The sequence below is a fragment of the Theropithecus gelada genome, chromosome 1 (assembly GCF_003255815.1).
Source record: "Theropithecus gelada isolate Dixy chromosome 1, Tgel_1.0, whole genome shotgun sequence".
NCBI lineage: Eukaryota > Metazoa > Chordata > Mammalia > Primates > Cercopithecidae > Theropithecus > Theropithecus gelada.
The window spans coordinates 20,893,329-20,915,427 of NC_037668.1; the positions used below are offsets into that span (position 1 = coordinate 20,893,329).

The 22,099-nt window shown below is 38.8% G+C and overlaps 1 protein-coding gene across 2 annotated transcripts in view; it reads right to left on the reverse strand.

Moving 5' to 3' along the window:
- Positions 1-22,099, reverse strand: part of ASH1L (ASH1 like histone lysine methyltransferase) — a 235,321-nt gene that overhangs the window by 112,951 nt on the left and 100,271 nt on the right. For both annotated transcript variants that reach the window (XM_025381044.1, XM_025381043.1), the window contains exon 4: positions 10,699-10,800. In XM_025381044.1, the coding sequence (XP_025236829.1) occupies positions 10,699-10,800 (102 nt within the window). The remainder of the gene's footprint in view (positions 1-10,698; positions 10,801-22,099) is intronic.

Sequence of the window (22,099 nt, forward strand, 5' to 3'; positions counted from 1 at the left end):
TACTTATGAATTATTTAGAAGTGCATTATTTAATTTCCACATACTTAGAGAATTTCGTAACTTGTGTTACTGAATTCTAATTTAATTCTATTGTAGTCTGAAAATATATTCTGCATGAGTTTAATCTTTTAAAACGTATCAAGAGATTTGATTACCCAGAATAGGATGGTATCTTGGTATAATTCCACATGCACTTCAAAAGAATATGAGAAAAATGTGTGTGTTTTTTGTTTTTGTTTTTGTTTTTGTTTTTTGAGACAGAGTCTTGCTCTGTCGCCCAGGCTGGAGTGTAGTGGTGCGATCTCGGCTTACTGCAAGTTCCGCCTCCCGGGTTCACACCATTCTCCTGCCTCAGTCTTCTGAGTTGCTGGGACTACAGGTGGCCACCACCACGCCCCAGTTAAATTTTCTATTTTTAGTAGAGATGGGGTTTCACCGTCTCTACTGCTATTCCCAATTTGTTCAACTGCTGTTCCCAATTTGTTCTTTACGAGACTCTATCCCATGTATATTAGCCCTCTTGATATTGTACCAGAGGTCACTAAAGTTTCATTCATTTTTTTAGTCAATTTTTTATTCCACTCTGTACTTCATTTTGGATAACTTTTATTTGTATTCCTCCAAGTCTAGTAATCTTTTCTTCTGTAGGATCTAATCTGCTGTTACATCATTTAGTGAAATTTTCATTTCAGATATTGCATTTTTCATCTATAGAAGTTGCATTTGATTTTTTTAAAGAGATGAAGTCTCCATATGTTGTCCAGGTTGCAGAACAGTGGCTGTTCACAGGTGCAGTTATATTATACTACATCCTTGAACTCCTAGCCTCAAACTATCCTCTTTCCTCAGCTTCCAGAGTAACTGGGACTACACGCACACACCACCATGCCTGGCGGATTTTTTAATATCTTTCGTTTCTATCCTATGTTCACATTTTCCTTTAAATTATCAAAAATAGCTCATTTAGTATCAATTATACCCCATGTTATTTCTGTGGCAGTTTCCACTGATTTTTCTTCTGCTGAGTCATATTTTCTTGCTTCTTGGCAAGCCTATTAATTTTTTATAGGATGCTAGATAGTTTAATGTTACATTGTTTGGATTTTGTTGTCTTCCTTTAAAAAATGTTGTTGTCAAAAAAACTGGAACATTTGTACACTGTTGATGGGAATGTAAAATGGTACACTATTGTGGAAAACAATAGGGCAATCCATCAAAAAATTAAAAATAGAATTACCATATAATCCAGGAATTCCACTTCTGGGTATATACCAAAAAGAACTGAAAGCAGGGTCTGGAAGAGGTATCTGTTCACCAGTGCTCATAGCAGTATTATTCACAAATGGCCAAAAGTTGGTAGCAACCCAAGTAACCATTTATAAACCAATAACAATAAACAAAATGTGGTAAAAGATACAAAGGAATATTATTCAGCCGTAAAAGGGAAGGCAATTCTGACACATGCTAAAAAACGGATAAACCCTGGCTGGGCACGGTGGCTCACGCCTGTAATCCCAGCACTTTGGGAGGCCAAGGCGGGCGGATCACCTGAGGTCAGGGGTTCGAGACCAGCCTGACAAACATGAGAAACCCAGTCTCTACTGAAAATACAAAATTAGCTGGGTGTAGTGGTGCATGCCTGTAATCCCAGCTACTTGGGAGGCTAAGGCGGGAGAATCCCATGAACCCAGGAGGTGGAGGTTGCAGTGAGCCAAGATCTCTCCATTGCACTGCAGTGGGCAACAAGAGCGAAACTCCATCTCAAAAATAAATAAATAAATAAATAAACCCTGAGGACCTTAAGCTAAGTTAAGCAAGCCAGTCATAAAAAAACAAACACCGTATGGTTCCACTTTAGCAGGTGATCGACAGAGACTGAAGGGACAGGGGAATATGAAGTTCTTATTTAATGGATATAGAGTTTCAGTTTTGCAAGATGAAAAAATTATGGAGATTGGTTGCACAATAATGTAAATGTACTTAACACTAGTGAACTAACTGTACACTTAGAAATGGGGAGTCTAGGCCAGGCGCGGTGGCTCATGCCTATAATCCCAACACTTTGGGAGGCCAAAGCTGGCAGATCACCTGAGGTCAGGAGTTCAAGACCAGCCTGGCCAGCATGGCAAAACCCTGTCTCTACTAAAAATACAAAAATTAGCTGGCATGGTGGCGGAAACCTGTAATCCCAGTTACTTGGAGGCTGAGGCAGGAGAATCACTTGAACTTGGGGGACAGAGTTTGCAGTGAAACGAGATCATGCCACTGCACTCCAGCCTGGGAAACAGGAGCAAGACTCTGTCCGAAAAAAGAAAAAAAAAAAAGAAACAGGGAGTCTAGCTCTGTCTCCTAGGCTGGAGTGCACTGGCGTGATAGCTCACTGCAGCCTCCGCCTCCCAAGTTCATACGATTCTTCTGCCTCAGACTCCTGAGTAGCTGGGACTACATGCATGTGTCACCATGGCTGGTTAATTTTTATATTTTTAGTAGAGATGTGGTTTCACCATGTTGGCCAGACTGGTCTTGAACTCCTGACCTCACAAGATCTGCCCACCTCGGCCTCCCAAAGTGCTGGAATCACAGACGTGAGCCATTGCACACGGCTTTAGAAATGGTTAAGACAGTAAATTTTTTTACTCTGTCACCCAGGCTAGAATGCAGTGGCGTGATCTTGGCTCACTGCAACCTCCACCTCCTGGGTTCAAGTGATTCTCATGGTTCAATCTCCCGAGTAGCGGGGATTACAAGCGCCTGCCATCACACCTGGCTAATTTTTGTACTTTTAGTAGAGACAGGGTTTTGCCATGTTGGCCAGGCTGGTCTCGAACTCCTGACCTCAGGTGATCTGCCCGCCTCGGCCGCCCAAAGTGCTGGGATTACAGGTGTGACCGACAGTGCCCTGCCGGTAAATTTTATATGATCTGTATTTTGCCACAATTAAAACAAAATTTTGTTTTTTCACAATTAAAATGTTTTTAAATGTTGAACTTTGTTTTAAAAATCAGTTACTTGTAGAACAGTTTGACAGTTTGATTCCTCGAACCCTGTTTTAAATCATTACTAGGGTCTAGTGTAATCTTCATTCCAGAGATACTTTAGTCCTGCTAAGGTGTAACCTTTTTTTTTTCTTCTTTTTGAAACAGGGTCTTGCTCTGTTGCCCAGGCTGGAGTGCAGTGGCGCGATCTTGGGTTCACACCCTCTGACTCCTGGGTTCAAGCAATCCTCCTGCTTCAGCCTCCCAAGTAGCTGGGACTACAGGCGTGCATGACCACGTCTGACTAATTTTTATGTGTTTTTAGTAGAGATGGGGTTTTGCCATGTTGGCCAGGCTGCCCTCAAACTCCTGGTCTCAAGTGATCTACTCGCCTTGGTCTCCCAATGTGCTGGGATAAGAGGCGTGAGCCACCATGTCTGGCCAAGATGTAATCTTTATGGGGGCCTTCACAATTGTCCCCAAGGACCCTACAGTTGGTAGTCAGAGTTCAAATGTCTCATGCCACATGTAAACCTTAGGAATTTTTCATATACAACTCCCTAGTTTTTCTTAGGGCGTTTTTTTGGAGTTTCACTCTATGGGAGGAGGGACTAGTACTCAGCAAAGATTTAAGACAACTCATCACATGTGGCTAAACAGACCAGGCAGGGTGGCTCACGCCTGTAATCCCAGCACTTTGGGGGGCCGAGGCAGGCAGATCATCTGTGGTTAGGAGTTCAAGAACAGCCTGGCTAACATGGCAAAACCCTGTCCCTACTAAAAATAAAAAATTAGCCAGGCATGGTAGCTCACACCTATAGTACCAACTTCTGTGGAGGTTGAGTCAGGAGAATCACTTGAACCCAGGAGGCGGAGGCTGCATTGAGCCATGATCATGCCACTGCACTCCAGCCTGGGTGACACAGCAAGACTCCGTCCCATAAAAAAGAAAAAATGTGGCTAAACGCCTTTTCAATCTTTTTTTTATGTTTTACCACTATACCCTGTCTCCCTTGTATATGACCTAATTCTCATTCCATACCCTCATAATAATGGCAGAAGGGCCAACAGTAGCAACAGTAACAACAGAAGTTACCATTTACGGCTGGGTGCAATGGCTCACGCCTCTAATCCCAGCACCTTGGGAGGCCAAGGCAGGTGGATCACCTGAGGTCAGGAGTTCAAGACCAGCCTGGCCAACATAGTGAAACCCCATCTTTACTAAAAATGTAAGAATTAGCTGATGTGGTGGTGCACGTCTGCAGTCCCAGCTACTCGGGAGGCTGAGGTAGGAGAAACACTTGAACCCGGAAGGTGGAGGCTGCAGTGAGCCGAGACTGCACCATTGCACTCCAGTCTGTGCAACAGAGGGAGACAGCATGTCAAAAAACAAAAAAAAGGCCGGGCATCGTGGCTCATGCCTGTAATTCCAGCACTTTGGGAGGCTGAGGCGGGCAGATCACAAGGTCAGGAGATGGAGACCATCCTGGCTAACACAATGAAACCCCATTCTACTAAAAATACAAAAAGAAATTAGCGCGGTGTGGTGGCAGGCACCTGTAGTCCCAGCTACTCAGGAGGCTAAGGCAGGAGAATGGCATGAACCCAGGAGGTGGAGCTTGCAGTGAGCTGAGATGGCACCACTGCACTCCAGCCTGGGCAACAGAGTGAGACTCCATCTCAAAAAAAAAAAAAAAAAAAGAAGTTACCATTTACTCAAAAACTAATTCAGTGATAAAAATTTCCTATCCATTTACTCTAATTCCCACTAGTCTGCAAGATAAATAGAAGTAGCCTCATGTTACAGATAAGAAAGCAATGGGTTTAATGGTTTACGTAACTTCCGTAAGGTTACACAATATTGCTAAATGTGAATCAACTACATCTAAGTCAAAGTACATAGTTTTCCTATTATATCAAAATGCCTTCTCCTCTTCTCCCACTTACCTCTTTAGTCATGGCATATATATGATGTCTTTTAAGCCTCAATACAAAGTTTATGGAAGCATTTTCTGATTAACTTTCCATCATTTCAGTATTCAGTTATGTGTATACTACTACTATACAGGCCAGGAGTGGCAGCTCACGCCTGTAATCCCAGCACTTTCGGAGGCCGAGGTGGGCAAATCACTTGAGGTCAGGAGTTCGAGACCAGCCTGGCCAACACGGTGAAACCCCATCTCTACTAAAAATACAAAAATTAGGCGGGCATGTGGTGGCACGTCCCTTTAATCCCAGCTACAAGAGAGGCTGAGGCAGGAGAATCGCATTAACTCGGGAGGTGGAGGTTGCAGTGAGCCGAGATCGCGACACTGTACTGCAGCCTGGGTGACAAGAGCAAGACTCTGTCAAAAAAATAAAAATAAAAATAAAAATAAAAATAAAAAATAAATTTCTATAAAATCACTAGCATATTTTATTGTTGCTCTCAAGATAAACTGATCTTAACATAAGTTCCTTGGTATTAAGGAATGTCTCTTATAGTCTTTTGGCTTAATATAGTAGTTGAATTTGGTAGCCTGAATATAGTAGTTGCTCAATAACAAAATTATAAAAGAACTACCTCTCTCATCAATGTAACAGTATTTCTAAACCAGCTATAAAAAGATTAAATGCTTCTGTGAAACACTATTGAAGGGCTTTGCATTCTCTAGAATGTGAAAATTACCATGGATTTGGATCCTAATTATAAAAATCTTCAGTTACGTCAAATACCTGAGAAATGAGCAGACAGACATAAATATCTTAAAAGCTACAAATACTAAAAAAAGACCTCTCTAACAGAGATATAAACTTTAACAGAGTACTTGCAAATACCCATTTCAGAAATGAAAAGCTATCCTCATATTACATCCTAAAGACCTAATAAGATATTTAAAATCTCCAGAAAAGGCTTAGATTTTTTTTTTTTTTTTTTTTTTTTGAGACGGAGTCTCGCTCTGTCACCCAGGCTGGAGTGCAGTGGCCGGATCTCAGCTCACTGCAAGCTCCGCCTCCCGGGTTCACGCCATTCTCCAGCCTCAGCCTCCAGAGTAGCTGGGACTACAGGCGCCCGCCACCTCGCCCGGCTAGTTTTTTTGTATTTCTTAATAGAGACGGGGTTTCACCGTGTTAGCCAGGATGGTCTCGATCTCCTGACCTCGTGATCCGCCCGTCTTGGCCTCCCAAAGTGCTGGGATTACAGGCTTGAGCCACCGCGCCCGGCCAAAAGGCTTAGATTTTACTCATCAATAATAATTTTGTTACTATGGGCTCCTGATATGCATAACAACAACTACAGCTTTCAGTAAAATCATATACCGTTAGTATATTACCGCTTTGGATTTATCTCAAAAACAGGGAATTCAGTTCAAGGATGGGCCTTGAGGCATCTTATCCAAAATGCAAATTGCTTTTTGTTTCTACAGTTATTTACATACCTCGGTTTACTAAACAGATGGTTTCTGGAGGTATGGTGTTCCTTTGACTATACCTAGAAGGTTAGGATATGATTCCGGTTTACTTCTTTGCCTTTAAAAACTGCAAAATAAAGGCTGTCATTCCCTGTGTTGCTACAATACATGAGAACACTAGGTCAACCAAAATTGTGAATATAGTGATTTTGAAAGCTCAGGTTTATATTTAACGACAATTCCCTACAGTATTTGCATTTGGTTCTGCAATGCAACTGGGAAGACTACCAACCTATGACAAATTTTATTTTAACTTTTTTCTGGGTCTGACAAGCAATATAAATCTGTAGGAGAGGCAGAGAATTAGTAAGAGCTTGTGGTCAGGAACTCCATTTTCTTGCTCCTTCCAAAGCCAAAACTAAAACAAGAAACTATCCTTTTCTGTGATAGGTTTATATTTTATTTTCTCCTACACTGTTAAGTGTCACCTTTTGGGGGTTCCAACTTTATGCATGGAAATCTGATGTGGTCTTCTGTTCTACTAGAGCCCTAGGCTCTGTCTTTTGTCTCTTGCAGCTGGATATGTTCCAATTACCAAACTCCCAGCCACCAGGGATCAAGCAGATGTCAAGCAGCTCTAACGCTCTTTATCTCTGTTGAACTGAACTTTCTGAAGTTTCTGGTTTCCTATTTAGTTACTTCAAAGTTCAGTCATCCTGTAAGAAATGTTGTCCATGCATTTTTAGGTTTTAGATAACAAGGTGTTTGTTTGCTCTGCACACCTAATCTACCACATTGCTGGAAATAAAGAGCTCTAATTTATTTCAATGCTACCTGAATTTTAAGTCTCCTTTCCCTCTTTCAAGCTCCAAACTTTCACATTCTCGGACTATTTTTTCTTATCTTCTCAATCATTTGACACTTTCTGATCGAACTCTTTTTGACCTCTTTGTGACATCTAATGTTGACTAATCTGTTCCACTCTGAAGTCTTGTTCAGGCTTCTGTGACATATACGGTTTGATGTTTCGTATTTAAGTCTCCTTCGCTAAACATCTTTTCTTCCACTTCCCTCTGAAATGCTCAAGTTTCTTAGGTCTCCGTCCCAAGTTTCTTAGGTCTCCGTCCCCGTCACCTCACTCAACACGTTCTCCCTGGGTGATCTCTTTCACTGCCAAATTCAAGTTCATATATATACTGTTAGATATCTACCACAGATGTCTCTCTCTCAGTATAAACCACTGCTTCTAACAGCCTATTCAGTATCTCTACCTAAATAGGCTAAAGACAGTCCACATTTAATATATCCAAATCTGAAGCCATTATCTACTCTGCCTGCATGCATCTGTCACACTCCATTCTTCATATTGTAACGTCGTAGCATTTTTTAAACATATACATATGATAGACTATATTATTACTTACAAATATTTGCTATCCAGCCCCTACTGCCAAAAGGATTTTACTTTCTAGTCCCATTGACACAAGACTTAACCACATGACTTGCTTTGGCACTGAAACTGAGAAGTAACATTTAATGTAGAAATTTTAATAGTCAGTTAGTGCTTTACTATTGCCCTTTCCCCTCTACCAGAAGACAAGCAACATTCCAGGTACAGGTTCTCTGTTGGCCGGGGTCCTAGAGGCAAGGCAACATGGAGTGGACTCCTGATAGTCACACAGCATGAACAAAAAATAAGCCTTTGTTGTTTTAAGCCACTGAGATTTGGGGGTCATTTTTTTTAACACTGTAACACCTATCCTATTCTTACTGATAGAGCATATCAAATAATTTATCGTCCTTGTTAGAAATTGTTCAGTAGTTCCCAATTGCATATACAATGAAGTTCCAACTCCTTTGAATGAAAAAAAATACCATATATGATATAGTCCCCATTATTACTTTTACAATCTCCTTTTCCAACCACCATCATCACTACTTATGTACATTAGTCATATCCAACAGTGGGTTATTCTTCAAAAACACTAGGCTATTTCACGGTTTTCTAACTTTCTTCGAAAGTGCTGTTGTTACTGTGCTAAATACATTATTACCCTTTACATTGTCCCACTTGCCTACTTACGTAAATTCAATATATAGTAGTGTGTGTGTGACTTATTCAGTGATATCTTCTTTAGTCATTTCAAGTGGTTAGTGCTTGAATTTCTCTGTGTCATAGCATTTTGTACACTGTTCTGTTACAGAATTTAATACATTGTTTTTCATTGAATATGTCTGAATTATTGAAGGCAGTAACTTAATCTTATTCATGTTTGTATTCCCAGTGCTCACTATTCACAGCAACCCTCAACAGAAATCTAATTCAATGAACAGAATAGTCTCATTGCAAAAGAAACATTGTAAATTTAGATATTCTTTCTTTTGTTTACAAAAGTAAAACATTTTGGTGATTTTCAACACTGATGTGTCCCTTATCAAAATCTCATTCACTTGTTCAGGGGTTGATGAACTTTTTTTGTAAAAGGTCAGAGAGTAAATATTTTAGGCTTTTGAGGACATATATAATGCCTGCCTCATATTCTTCTTCATCTTTTCCCCATAAGCCTTTAAAAACCTAAAAATAATTCTTAGCTTGAGGGCTACACAAAAACAGGCCTTGGACTGCATTTGGCCCATAGCTGTGTTTCCTTACCCTGGTCTAGGTAAACATAAGAGAAATTAAGTCACTTCTTGTTAGACTGTAAAAGTCTCTCCATGGCAGTATAAAAACAAAGCACCAAGAGAGACACAACTGTCACTGCTGCCAAGCGGACAACTGGACTAACAAAGAGCTTCTAAAGATAATAATCAACTAAATTAAATAAATACCATACTGATACAATTTGAAAGGCCTTCTACTTCTTCAAAGACCTAGAGATAGAAAGGGAGGAGATAATGTCACTTCCTTGTTTAAGTTTCCACAACTTCCAGCTGTGTTTAAGACTCTACATCACTAGTTCTCTACTACGTTTCCAGCCTCATATTAAAAAACCATCTTTGGCTGGGCGCGGTGGCTCATGCCTGTAATCCCAGCACTTTGGGAGGCCAAGGCAGATAGATCACCTGAGGTCAGGAGTTCGAGCGCAGCCTGGCCAACATGGCGAATTTTAGTCTCTACTAAAAATACAAAAAAATTAGCTGGGCATGGTGGTGGGCACCTGTAATCCCAGCTGCTCAGGAGGCTCAGGCAAGAGAATCACTTGAACTCAGGAGTCAGTGGTTGCAGTGAGCCGAGATTACACCACTGTACTCCAGCCTGGGCAACAGAGGGGGACTCATCTCCAAACCAAATAACCAACCTTCTTTAGTCTGACCACACTGGCTTTTTGATTTATTTTCCTGAACACTCTAAATTCTCTTTAATATATTTCTATCTGGAATTAATCTATCACTCTCCATCTCTCCCAGTAAAATTAATAAATTTTAAAAAATCATTCCTTACTCTTTCACCATTAGGAAAAGGCAGAAGACAGGTATAAATCATCCTTTTTTTTTTTTTTTTTTTTGGTAAACACACAAACTATCCATAAAAAGAAAATTGGAAGCATACCCTAAATTGCTGTACAAATTATACAAATATGTTATATATATTAATGGGTTGTAAATATATAAATATTAGCAATTAAGAAGTTTAAAAATAACTATTAATAGAGGCTCTCAATTATTTTGCATATCCCTAGAAATTTGTGAATGCTACTTTGAAAATCACTAGTTTACTAAACAATTTTTTTTTTTTTTCCCCACACAGAGTCTCACTCTGTCACCCAGGCTGGAGTGCAGTGGAGTGAGCTCCGCTCACTGCAACCTCTGCCTCCCAGGTTCAAGAGATTCTCCTGCCTCAGCCTCCCAAGTAGCTGGGATTACAGGCACACGCCACCATGCCTGGCTAATTTTTGTATTTTTAGTACAGATGGGGTTTCACCATGTTGAACAGGGTGGTCTCGAACTCCTGATTTCAGGTGATCCACCCACCTCAGCCTCTCAAAGGGATGGGATTACAGGCATGAGCCACTGCGCCCAGCCTTAAGCAATTTTATATACATCTAAATCTTTATTAAATAGCTGTAATCCACATTCCCCTATTATTCCCAACACATACTTTTACTTTAATTTACTTTAATTCAACTTTGTAAAGGGGAAGATGACTACATTGTTTCAATGTACACTACTGATTCTCACATATGAAGTCTACTGTTTCAACTCCTTTGAATGAAAAAAAATACCATATATGATTCAGTTCCCATTATTTTTTCTACAATATTATAACTCCTTATTCACAAATAACAAATGGGAAACTATCTTGAAAATCTGGTAAAACAAATAGCACTAGCCTGTTGAAGAAGTACTCTCAGATGAAGACCTTTTCCGGGTAGGGCTACAATTTGTGCTCTCTGATGGCCGCTGGGAGGGTTTATCAGAGGTTGGTTGGGAGCCTGGAGAAAAAGAAAGATAGAAATCATAGGAAAATCCAAATCTAAAAATAATGCGAAACCATCTTTTGTTAGAACTTGTTACAGTTTAGTTGCTGCCACTGTCATTCCCTGTAATAATATGACTTGTAACCTGACGTTAGCAGGAAAATAAGCAGAGGACAAACCACACTGTATGTTGTTGTCAGAAGTTCACAGGTCCTATATACATAATTTCTCCTGTTACATTAACAGAGGAAAAATTAATTTTAATGGAAGAATAAACAATATATGATTTAACTTTCATGTGTTACTAGCACAAAACATTATTTAAAATATTAATAAAAATTACTAACAATATTTTAACCAAATCTGTTCTGGATTATTAAAATTCATCATATAAACTGACAAAATTTACAATGTAATTTATCAAACAGTTGATGTGAGGGCCCATCGCGGTTGCTCACGCCTGTAATCCCAGTACTTTGGGAGGCTGAGGCGGGCGGATCACAAGGTCAAGAGTTTGACACCAGCCTGGCCAACATGGTGAAACCCTGCCTCTACTAAGAATACAAAAACCAGCCGAGCATGGCGGCACATGCCTGTAATCTCAGCTACTCAGGGAGGCTGAGACAGGAGAATCGCTTCGACCTGGGAGGCAGAGGTTGCAGTGAGCTGAGATCGCCCCATTAGCCTGGGCAACAGAGCAAGACTCTGTCTAAAAAAAAAAAGTTGATGTGAGAAAAGCAGGTCCAACCTGAGCACTTCATTTAAGAGAATCAGAGGTCCTCTTAAATGTAAAGGATCAAGCCAGGCGTGGTGGCTCATGCCTGTAATCCCAGCACTTTGGAAGGCCAAGGTGGGTGGATCACCTGAGGTCAGGAGTTCAAGAACAGCCTGGCCAACATGGTGAAACTCTGTCTCTACAAAAATACAAAAATTAGCCAGGCATGATGGCAGGTGCCTGTAATCCCAGCTCCTTGGGAGGCTGAGGTGGGAAAATTGCTTGAACCCAGGAGGTGGAGGTTGCAGTGAGCCGAGATTGCCCTACTGCACTCTAGCCTGGGCGACACAGCAAGACTCCATTTCAAAAAAAAAAAAAGAAAAGAAAAAAGAAAGAAGTAAAAGGCTCAAACCTTAAACCCACACATCCTATCTAATTCACAGAAATTATTTTCAGATTCTATGTTTTTCCTCCTTTTGCAAATTCTAGAACACTGATAATTTATCCATGAAATAGTCTCTTTTAAAGCTATACATTTAAGGATCCTTGGCTATATACATAAAAGCTTATGAAGACAAAGAAACTCAATTTCCTTTCAAAAACTTTCATACTTTTAGCAAAACCCCAAATCTATACAGCATAATCCATCACCTGCTCAAAAGAAAAGTATGTTCTTGTTGTAAGATTACTTTCCTGAATAAAATATACTTGATTCTTATATTGGATTCCTTATAATCTAAAATGCCAGCTATTAAGAGTTGATAATGAATGTCTACCTCATGTTTGTCAAAAAACTAGTAATCTGAAATGCTTATTTATGGGAAAAAATTATAAATAAAAAAACTTACATGTAACTGGAGCCACAAGAGGTACAAGAAATCAAAAAGCTGAAGATTTTCAAGATCTGCCTCTAAACGAAAGTTAACTCCTAAAAGAAGATTTGATTAATTCTCTGAAGGACAACTTAGGGTCAGAAGAACTGAACAGAGCTAAGTTGCTGTTTCCTTTTCTCTAAGAGAAATAGAACATGAGCCTTGTTTTAATTAAGTAGCATCTTAAATCACATTGCTGTAAATAGTCTTTTAGCAGGATATGGGAAACACTGCTCAGGTGAGATATAAGACTATATGCTGTCATTCAAGAGTAACAGGTTACATTTTTTTTAGAAAATTGAGGTGATAGTACATTCTACTTCTGAAACACAATGATGACTGATGTAGACCTATTCAAGAAGCAAGATTGTTTATTGCTGAATCTTAACAACAGATATGAGACAGATTTTTAAATCCGACAGTATAATAAATCACCCTCGAGTGTGGTTGAGAGATTTCCACTAAATAACTGAATATCACAATGAAACATCTAAGAAATAAAAAGCCCAGGCATCAGTGAAGACATAACTTTAAGTATTAATACTGAAAACTTCATATATGGACAGATACGTATTTCCTACCCAACACACAGTCAAGACAGAAGACAATAGTGGTCAAGAAGCCTAAGATAATAGTCAACTCTATCACCATTCCTGATCGTGGATTAAGTACTAAGAAAAGAGGGGTTTTAAGGCACTTTTTTTCTTTTTGGGAGATGGACTCCCTCTGTCTACCAGGCTGGAGAGCAGTGGTACAATCTTGGCTCACTGAAACCTCTGCCTCCCGGGTTCAAGTGTTTCTCCTGCCTCAGCCTTCTGAGTAGCTGGGATCACGGGCATGGGCCACCATGCCCGGGTAATTTTTGTATTTTTAGTAGAGACGGGGTTCCATCATGTTGGCCAGGCTGGTGTCGAACTCCTTACCTCAAGTGATCCGCCCGCCTCAGCCTCCCAAAGTGCTGGGATTATAGGCACGAGCCCCTGCGCCCAGCCCTAAGAGCACTTTTATATAAAGTCTTTTCTCTCAGTCATAAACTAACATTTATTAAGTGAGTATAGTTTATATGCTTGGTACTATGCTAGATACTGTGAAGGTAGGGGGAAGAAGTCTACTAACGGTGTAATGGTCTCTGCCCTCAAGGAGCTTATTAATCATCGTGTATATCATCATGAATTACATTTTAGGTGACACTTGTGCCATCCATTCTTGAGTTCCATCTTCAGTTCTTAGGCTATTTAGTAATGTTTCCTAAATTTCTTGGTCATCTTCAAGAAAGTCTTGATGAAGGCTTCAACTGTACCTTTGATCATCAGGATATCCTGAGAATCACCCTGCCTGGCCTCACCAACCTCAGGGTAAAAAGAGGGTACAGGCACATTCTTCAAAGCTCCTTCTTATGGTGGCATCTGGAGTTTCAGAGGAGGCAGTGGGAGATGGGATGGGGGTCAGATCCATGGAGATCATTATTGGCAGCATTGTACAGCAATTCCTGAGAAACTGAAACAATTGAGAGAGAGATGGCTTATTTAGCTCACTTAGCTTCCGAGCCATTTTTCATTTCCTGAAAGCAATGGAAGCCAGCAGCCTATTCTTAGGACTTAACGGAAGATTTGAGTAAAATTTAATTCAGGAAGGTTCTCATTTTTCATTTTTAAAAGTTTGAATTCCCTGTTCATACAGAGCAGAGCTATTCTTAACAATATTCCATATTTAAAAAGAATAAAGCTGTATTCTTGAGATACACATCTCTAATGCTTGGTAATCATCAGCTCTAGCATCTCATTTCATTTAAAAGCAGTGTTCACAGAGGCAGCAATAAGACGAGGATAACTGAAAAAAACATTACTTGATGATATAAAGCAACCAAGTTTAAGACTGGAAAGTGATGCTATCACTTATGTACAAGAAATAGCAACCAGTTAAAGATGTTCAAAGTATGGTAAAATTGGCCTAACGGTAGGAATCATATGAAATCTGCAAACATTATCTGTAACGCTGCCAAGAATATACTGTTTTATAAATGCCAATTTGCAGTTGGGCTTCCAGGAAGAACCAGATAATGCCCAGAGAACTACTATGTCCACTTCAACAGAGACCAATATACATTTATGTGTCCAAACCTAAAATATAATGCAGAGCAGAGTTGAGTGTGATATGGTGTTCAGTACATGGACTATGGAGTAAAGCATCCTGGATTTGATTCCTGGCTCTGCTACAAATTAACCAAAGAGAATCTACAAAAGTAAATGTGCCTGGACTTTGGTTTAATAAAGCTAAGTTACAGCATTGCTGTCAGTCCCAAAATGAGACAATGTAATCAAAAAATAATTTTATAAAATTCAAAATGTTTTATAAATATTAGTGACTATTACCTATTAATTGACTCCTAGGTTTATCATGGAATTTTTAGACAGGCAGGTGCAGGAGCTCATGCCTGTAATCCCAGCACACTGCTAGGCCGAGGTAGCCAGGTTGCTTGAGTTCAGGAGTTCAAGACTAGCCTGGGCAATATGGCGAAACTAGTCTCTACAAAAAAACACAAAAATTAGCTGGGCATGGTGGCGCATACCTGTAGTCCCAGTTACTTGAGAGGCTGAGGTGGGAAGATTGCTTGAGCCCAGGAGGTAGAGGCTTCAGCGAGCTGTGATCGCACCACTGTACTCCATCCTGGGCGACAGTGAGACCCTTGCCTCAATAATAATAATAATAATAGAAAGAAGAGCACTGAGTTATATCCAGGAGGGAGCTAGAACTAACCTATAACATCAAGCATTTACCTTAAACATAGAGTGAATCCAATTAAGAAGTACTACTCATATAGGTACCTCCAGGGCTGGTAGGTACTTGCAGGGTAGAAAAAAGTTACTCTGAGTAAATCTTCTAATTCACTGACTCTTCGCCATAACTTTTGCAGAGTATGCCCAAGAGATGAGTCAGAACCAGAAAATGTCTGGCTTTCTGCTCAGTTCTTTCCCAAGGGAGAAAGTAGTTTTCTGCTTCCCCTACTTAGCTCTTTCCCTTGCTGTCTCCATCATGTGACAAATGTTTGCTCATGTCTCAAGAGTGGCCATTTTAGATCTGCCTGGAAGGATGTGTGGAGGCTCCCCATTCCACAAAGGACAAGGTTTATATGAATTCTAATTCAAGAAAATCTGACACTTCCTCAAAGCATACACATAGAGAACACAATTGTAGATATCAAAGAGTTCTCATCATTTTTCATTTCAAAATACTATAAAGCAGAATAAGTACTTCAGAAGTGAATAAAGACTACAAATAGGAATTCCTCAGTTCACAATATTACTGGGTAGACCACCACTGTGTGTCTCATCATGCAGATGATGACAACTTCAGAAATATGTTTAGGAATTATACACACATAAATGCAGGAAGTAGAAATTACAGGTAAGCTGCAAAACAAAAACAAAAACAAGGACCTAAATAAAATTGGATTTCAGAATAAATATAAGTAGATTATTAAGGGAAATACTTTTTCTTCAGCTGGAAATAAAGGCCCTCATGTAAACAAGGCAGACTACTACTAAGGAGGAAGACAGAAAAAGAGAATACCATACATCGGAATAATACAGAGAAAATTAAGAATTAAAACCAAACTTGCAAATGTGAAGGAACATTGGAAGTGGTTTTAATTACAGACTCTCTGGATTTTATTTGGCCAGTATTTGATGAACTTTTGAAGATAAAGACAGGATTTACAGAAACATTTTTGTCAATTTAAACAACAGGGGAAAGGTAGTACTTTTATAGCAAAACCGTAAGATGAAATCAGGGATACAAACTTGAAAGTTGAAAAAGGGAAAAAAAAAAACGTAACTGTATCATAAAGAAATAAGATTATGAAAATCTTTATAATAAACACAAAATGAGCAGAAACCAAGAATCTGTTTTCAAATTGATTTGCCACAAAAAACCTTGATTGACATTTCCAGTGGAGGAACTAAAACAAATCAAAGATATATAAAAAATGCTACTTTTACAGATGCCTGAGTGTGAAGACAGAGTAAAACAGGCAAAGATAGCAGAATATATAAAATTCTCACTGATTAATAGTGTCTGCAGTGGTGGAAGCATCCCAAAGAAATCATGAGAATAAAGATTCAACTAACTACTCACTGAAGCCCTGAACATCCTAGCCTAGAAAAACAAGGAATTTCCCTGGTGTCAAACACAAATTAGCAAAAAAAATACAGTGAATTAAATCAATAGTTGGTTGGACAAAACATATGTTTCTTTAGCCTAAGTTCACTATTAAAGCTTTTATAACTTAATATAGTATGAATTTTAGTCACTCTGTTTGGAGACCAATACTAAAGACACAAGTAACTAAGAAATCATTTGTATGAGTGGAATGTTTGATGTTTGCAATGTTAGAAGTATCTTTGGGTGAATTATGGAAAAATAGATTAAGTATGCTAGTTTGGAAGAATGCTACGCAGTAGTCAGTTCTAAGATATTATCAATTTAAAAATAATTTTAAAAGTTTCTAACATTGAAATTGTTCCTTCCCACCAAAATTAAAACGTTATAAAAGTTTAGTTTTAAAAAAGATTCCTCCTCTTTCATTATTTGTAAGTCAAAGCTACTTGGGAATGTGTGTTAAATAATGACTGAACCAAAATTGGTTGTAATAAAAATGGCTATCATAGAAAGGAATATGAACATAAAACACCAAACTATTTGAAAACTTCTGATCAAGTTTTTTTGTTCCCAGATTCAAGTTCTGAATCCTTTGGTATGGTTCACAGTTGATAGCCGCCCTTGGAACCTTCTCGTGAACGAGCTGAATGCTAAGGTAAAAGCTGGGTCCACAATAAAAACAGCTGTTTTCAATTGTGGGAAATACAGAAAGCAATACATTTTATCTGATGCACCAACTAAATGCACTACAAGAGAGTACGACTCAGAGCCTGTTCTGGCCATTTTTAAGCTAAAAAGTCTTGTGTTTTGGCCAGGTGTTGTGGTTCATGCCTGTAATCCCAGCACTTTGGGAGACCGAGGCAGGAGGATCACATGGTCAGGAGATTGAGATCATCCTGGCTAACATGGTGAAACCCTGTCTCTACTAAAAATACAAAAAATTAGCCGGGCATGGTGGCGGGCACCTGTAGTCCCAGCTACTTGGGAAGTTGAGGCAGAATGGCATTAACCTGGGAGGCGGAGCTTGCAGTGAGCCAAGATAGCACCACCGCACTCCAGCCTGGGCGACAGCATGAGACTCTGTCTCAAAAAAAAAAAAAAAAATCTGTGTTTTTCTCTAGGCTATTTTTCATAATGCCCAAATGACATCATTCACTGAAATGGAATTACTCTGGAAATTCCCATAACTGCACTAACCACACCACAATCAATTTTCTGCTTTCATCTCTATATGTTCATACTCCATTTATAGGCATCTTATTTTCTATCGTGTTTTAAATCTTTTTAAAATTGATACATAATAGTTGTACATATTTATGGGATACATGTGACACTTTGTTACACGCATAGAATGTGTAAGAATCAAGTCAAGAGTATTTTGGGTATCCATCACCCTGCGTAACTATGATTTCTATGTGTCAGGAACATTTCAAGTCCTCTCTTCTAGCTATTTTTGAAATACACAATATAGTGCTGTCACTTATAGTCACCCCACCCTGCTACTGAACATTTGAACTCATTCCTTCTAACTGCTGCATATGTGTGTCTTATCAACAGCACTAGAGAAATTGTTTGAAGTCAGTATATTCTCATCAAAGCCTATACCCTTCAGTTAAAGAGAACAAAACTAAGTATTCTTTGCTTCAATCTCTATGCTTGTACAGTGAATATAGATTTTCCAAAAAAAAAAAAGGGTTTAATCCTTATTCTTGGAGGACAAAATATTCATCACTGAACGCACCAAAGAATGTATGTAATTTATATGTAGTAAATCATTTACAATAACGTCCCATTGTCTGCTTATGCTATGACTTCTAAGCTATAAATCCTAAATGAAAATACTCCATTCTACTGCTCTGCCAATTTCAGAATCCAGGTTTGTAAGTTCTATCATGTGTAGCCAGCCATGAGTCACATATGCTGAAAAACAGGGATGAAATAACTGACATTCCAGGTCAGAAACTCTTGCTCATGAGACCTATTTCATGTCTACCTAACATTGATACATAAATTAAATAGAATCACTATTAGGATTGGGAGAAACCAGGAAACCTGGCCTTACTTAAGTGTATAATTTTACTGTAATTTCACTTGCATCAAGCTGATTTTATAGCTGTTAGTCTGTACAGTACAGAATAGTATATAAGTTAGAAAAATAAGCTAACTACCACAGGCACATAATTTATAAAAGTGATTAGAACTGTTATTCATCTTAAGGCTTCATAAGATTTAATTTTACAGTGAATATACTTGTTTACTTTAAGAATGCTCAAAGTGATAAGTCAGTTTGATTCCCCATTTTTGAAACAAAGAGAGAAAGGTTAAATGCCTTGGTCCAAGCTACACATGCCAGTGTCCCTAATTCGGTTTCATTTATTTTTCTTGAAATTTATATCAACATGATTTATCAAATATGCCTGTTTTACCCCCAATCAACACTTATGATGAATCCACTCAATACAAATAGTAAATAACCTTTATTTCTTATTTCATCAATTATCAGTTTGAGATATGTTTTACTTAACAGTTTGTATTCTGCTTTATTAAAAAACCTCATCATTCTGGAATAAATTTAGATTTACAAAAGTTACAAAGATAGTACAGAGAATACTCACATGTCCTTTACCCAACATCCCCCAATGTTAACATCTTACATAACTATAGTACATTTGTCACAACCAAGAAATTAACATTGGAATAATACTATTAACAAAATTCCAGACTTTGTTTAGATTTCGCCAATTTTTTTCCACTCTTGTCCTTTTTTCACTGTCAATCTGGGATATCACATTGTATTTAGTTGTCATGTCTCCTTAGTCTTCTCTTCTCTCTGTAAAAGCTTCTGAGACTTTCCTTGTTTTTTCAGGTCCTTGATACTTTTTTGTACTGGTCAGGTATTTGTAGAATGCCCTTTATTATTATTATTATTTTTTTCTGGTTAGACTTAACATATTCTATCAGCGAGTACATGATATCACCATGCCTTATCATTGGTGAAGTTAACCTTGAACTTGGTTAAGGTGCTGTCTGCCATGCCTCTTCACTGTAAAGTTACTGCTTTTCCCTCTTCATACTTTGGTGTTCTTTAAAAGTCAGCAGTCCAGCACACATTCAAGAAGAGGGAAATTAAGTTCTACCTCCTGAAAGTGGCGATCTACATTTATTGTTTGGAATTTTTCTGTAAGGAAGATTTGCTTCTTTACTGCCAAGTATTTATTTAGTCAATCATTTATTTATATCAACATGGATTCACAGATATTGACTTTATTTTTTAGGTTATAATCCAATACTCTCATATTTATTTTGTTGCTCAAACTGTCCCAGCTCGGACCACTGGGAGACATTTCAGGATAATAATTTCCTGAAGGTGATCAACAATATTGTAATACCTATTATACAGTAGGTAGTTTTTGGAGCATTTTAACATGATACCAAATGTAAAATGAATCTATCTTCAATTTATATATGAAAAAAATCAACTGAAGACTGAGAAGATCAATTAAAAATCATACGTAGTTATGCATTTCTTAAACCTTTATACTTCAAAAAGCAACCTGACATCACAGATTGAGAGAATGTAATTACATCTTCAATGGAATGCTACAGAATGACAGAATGTCATTGTAAGGAAAAAGCAAATAATAAACCAGTTAGAAGTGCTACACAAGAAAACATTGAGGAAAAAAACAGCAAAATGTAAAAGTGTAAGAATTTTAATTGTCTGTATTTCCTAACTTCCATTCCTCAGCCTCCAGAAATCTAACATTTGCCACTATACAAATGGCTCTCAGACACAAGACAGACTAACTGCCAAAGCCAATCATCTACTTTCAGTACTTACCTAACCAGTCTCCCATAACACTTGATACTCTTTTTAAAAATTATTATTATTTTGTTTTTTTGAAACAGAGTTTCGCTCTTGTTGCCCAGGCTGGAGTGCAATGGTGTGATCTCGGCTCACCGCAACCTCCACCTCCCAGGTTCAAGCAATTCTCCTGCCTCAGTCTCCTGAATAGCTGGGATTATAGGCGCGCGCCACCACACCCGGCTAATATTTGTATTTTTAGTAGAGATTGAGTTTCTTCAAGTTGGTAAGGCTGGCCTTGAACTCTCAACCTCAGGTGATCTGTTTGCCTCAGCCTCCCAAAGTTCTGGGATTACAGGCGTGAGCCACCACGCCCAGACACTTGACACTCTTGACTATAAACTCACTTAAGAAACCCACTGAATTCACCATAAATATTGTTATTCCTTCTCATAGCCTTAATAATCACATATCTAAAATTATCTTCAGGTTTGACCTCTCTTTTGAGAAATACACTGGATTCACCATAAATAAATATTGTCATTCCTTCTTATAGCCTTAATAATCACGTATCTATAATTATCTTCAGGTTTGACCTCTCCTTTGAGCTACAAATCCATCTGTCCTACAAAACAGGCTTGCAACTCAAATGTATTACCTATTTCCAACCTTATCCTTTTGCATACCTCATTTCACTTAATCATATCATCTCTACCTTGGCTCAGAGCCTCATAATAAGAGCCTCACAATATTTTGTGGGAGCTGTTTCTAAACTGATCTACCTGATCTCCTTTCACTAATCCATCTATCACATTGCTGTCAATGTAATCTCAACAAATTATTCCCCATGTTAAAACCCTTAACTTCTCATACCTTATGAATTACACTCTTGGGAGTCTCATATAAACAAGGGCTTTATGATCTGCCTATCTTTCCAGTCCCACCTCTTGGGTACCATATCAAACCATTAATACTTAACTAAGCACAGTAATACATCCCCATGCCCTTGAAAAGCTGTTATCTATTGTAGGAAAACAGCTGTCACACCTTATTCTTCGCTGCTAAATTCAAAACTCCTTCCTCCTTCCCAAGCCCTTTTGAGTCCCTCACTTCTCTGCTCCCCAAAATGCCTTGTAAATATTTCAATATTAAGAATGGTCAGGCTGTGCGCAACGGCTCACACCTGTAATTCCAGCACTTTGGGAAGCCGAGGCGGGTGGATCACCTTAGGTCAGGAGTTCGAGATCAGCCTGGCCAACATGGTGAAACCCTGTCTCTACTAAAAACACAAAAATTAGCCGGGCGTGGTGGCACACGCCTGTAATCCCAGCTACTCAGGAGGCCGAGGCAGGAGAATTGCTTGAGCCTGGGAGGCGGAGGTTGCAGTGAGCCGAGATTGTGCCACTGCACTCCAGCCTGGCCGACAGAGTGAGACTGTCTTAAAAAACAAACAAAAACAAAAACAAAAAAACTGTCAATAACTATTTATATACATGTATAAACTATAAATTGACTTTAAGGCAGAAATTATCTTTATTTTATTTTTATTATTATTATTTTTTTGAGACAGAGACTCACTCTGTTGCCCAGGCTGGCCGGAGCGCAATGGTATGATCTCGGCTCATTAAAACCTCCACCTCCCAGGTTCAAGTGATTCTTGTGCCTCAGTCTCCCGAGTAGCTGGGACTACAGGCATGTGCCACCATGCCTGGCTAATTTTTGTATTTTTAGTAGAGGCAGGGTTTCACCATGTTGGCCAGGCTG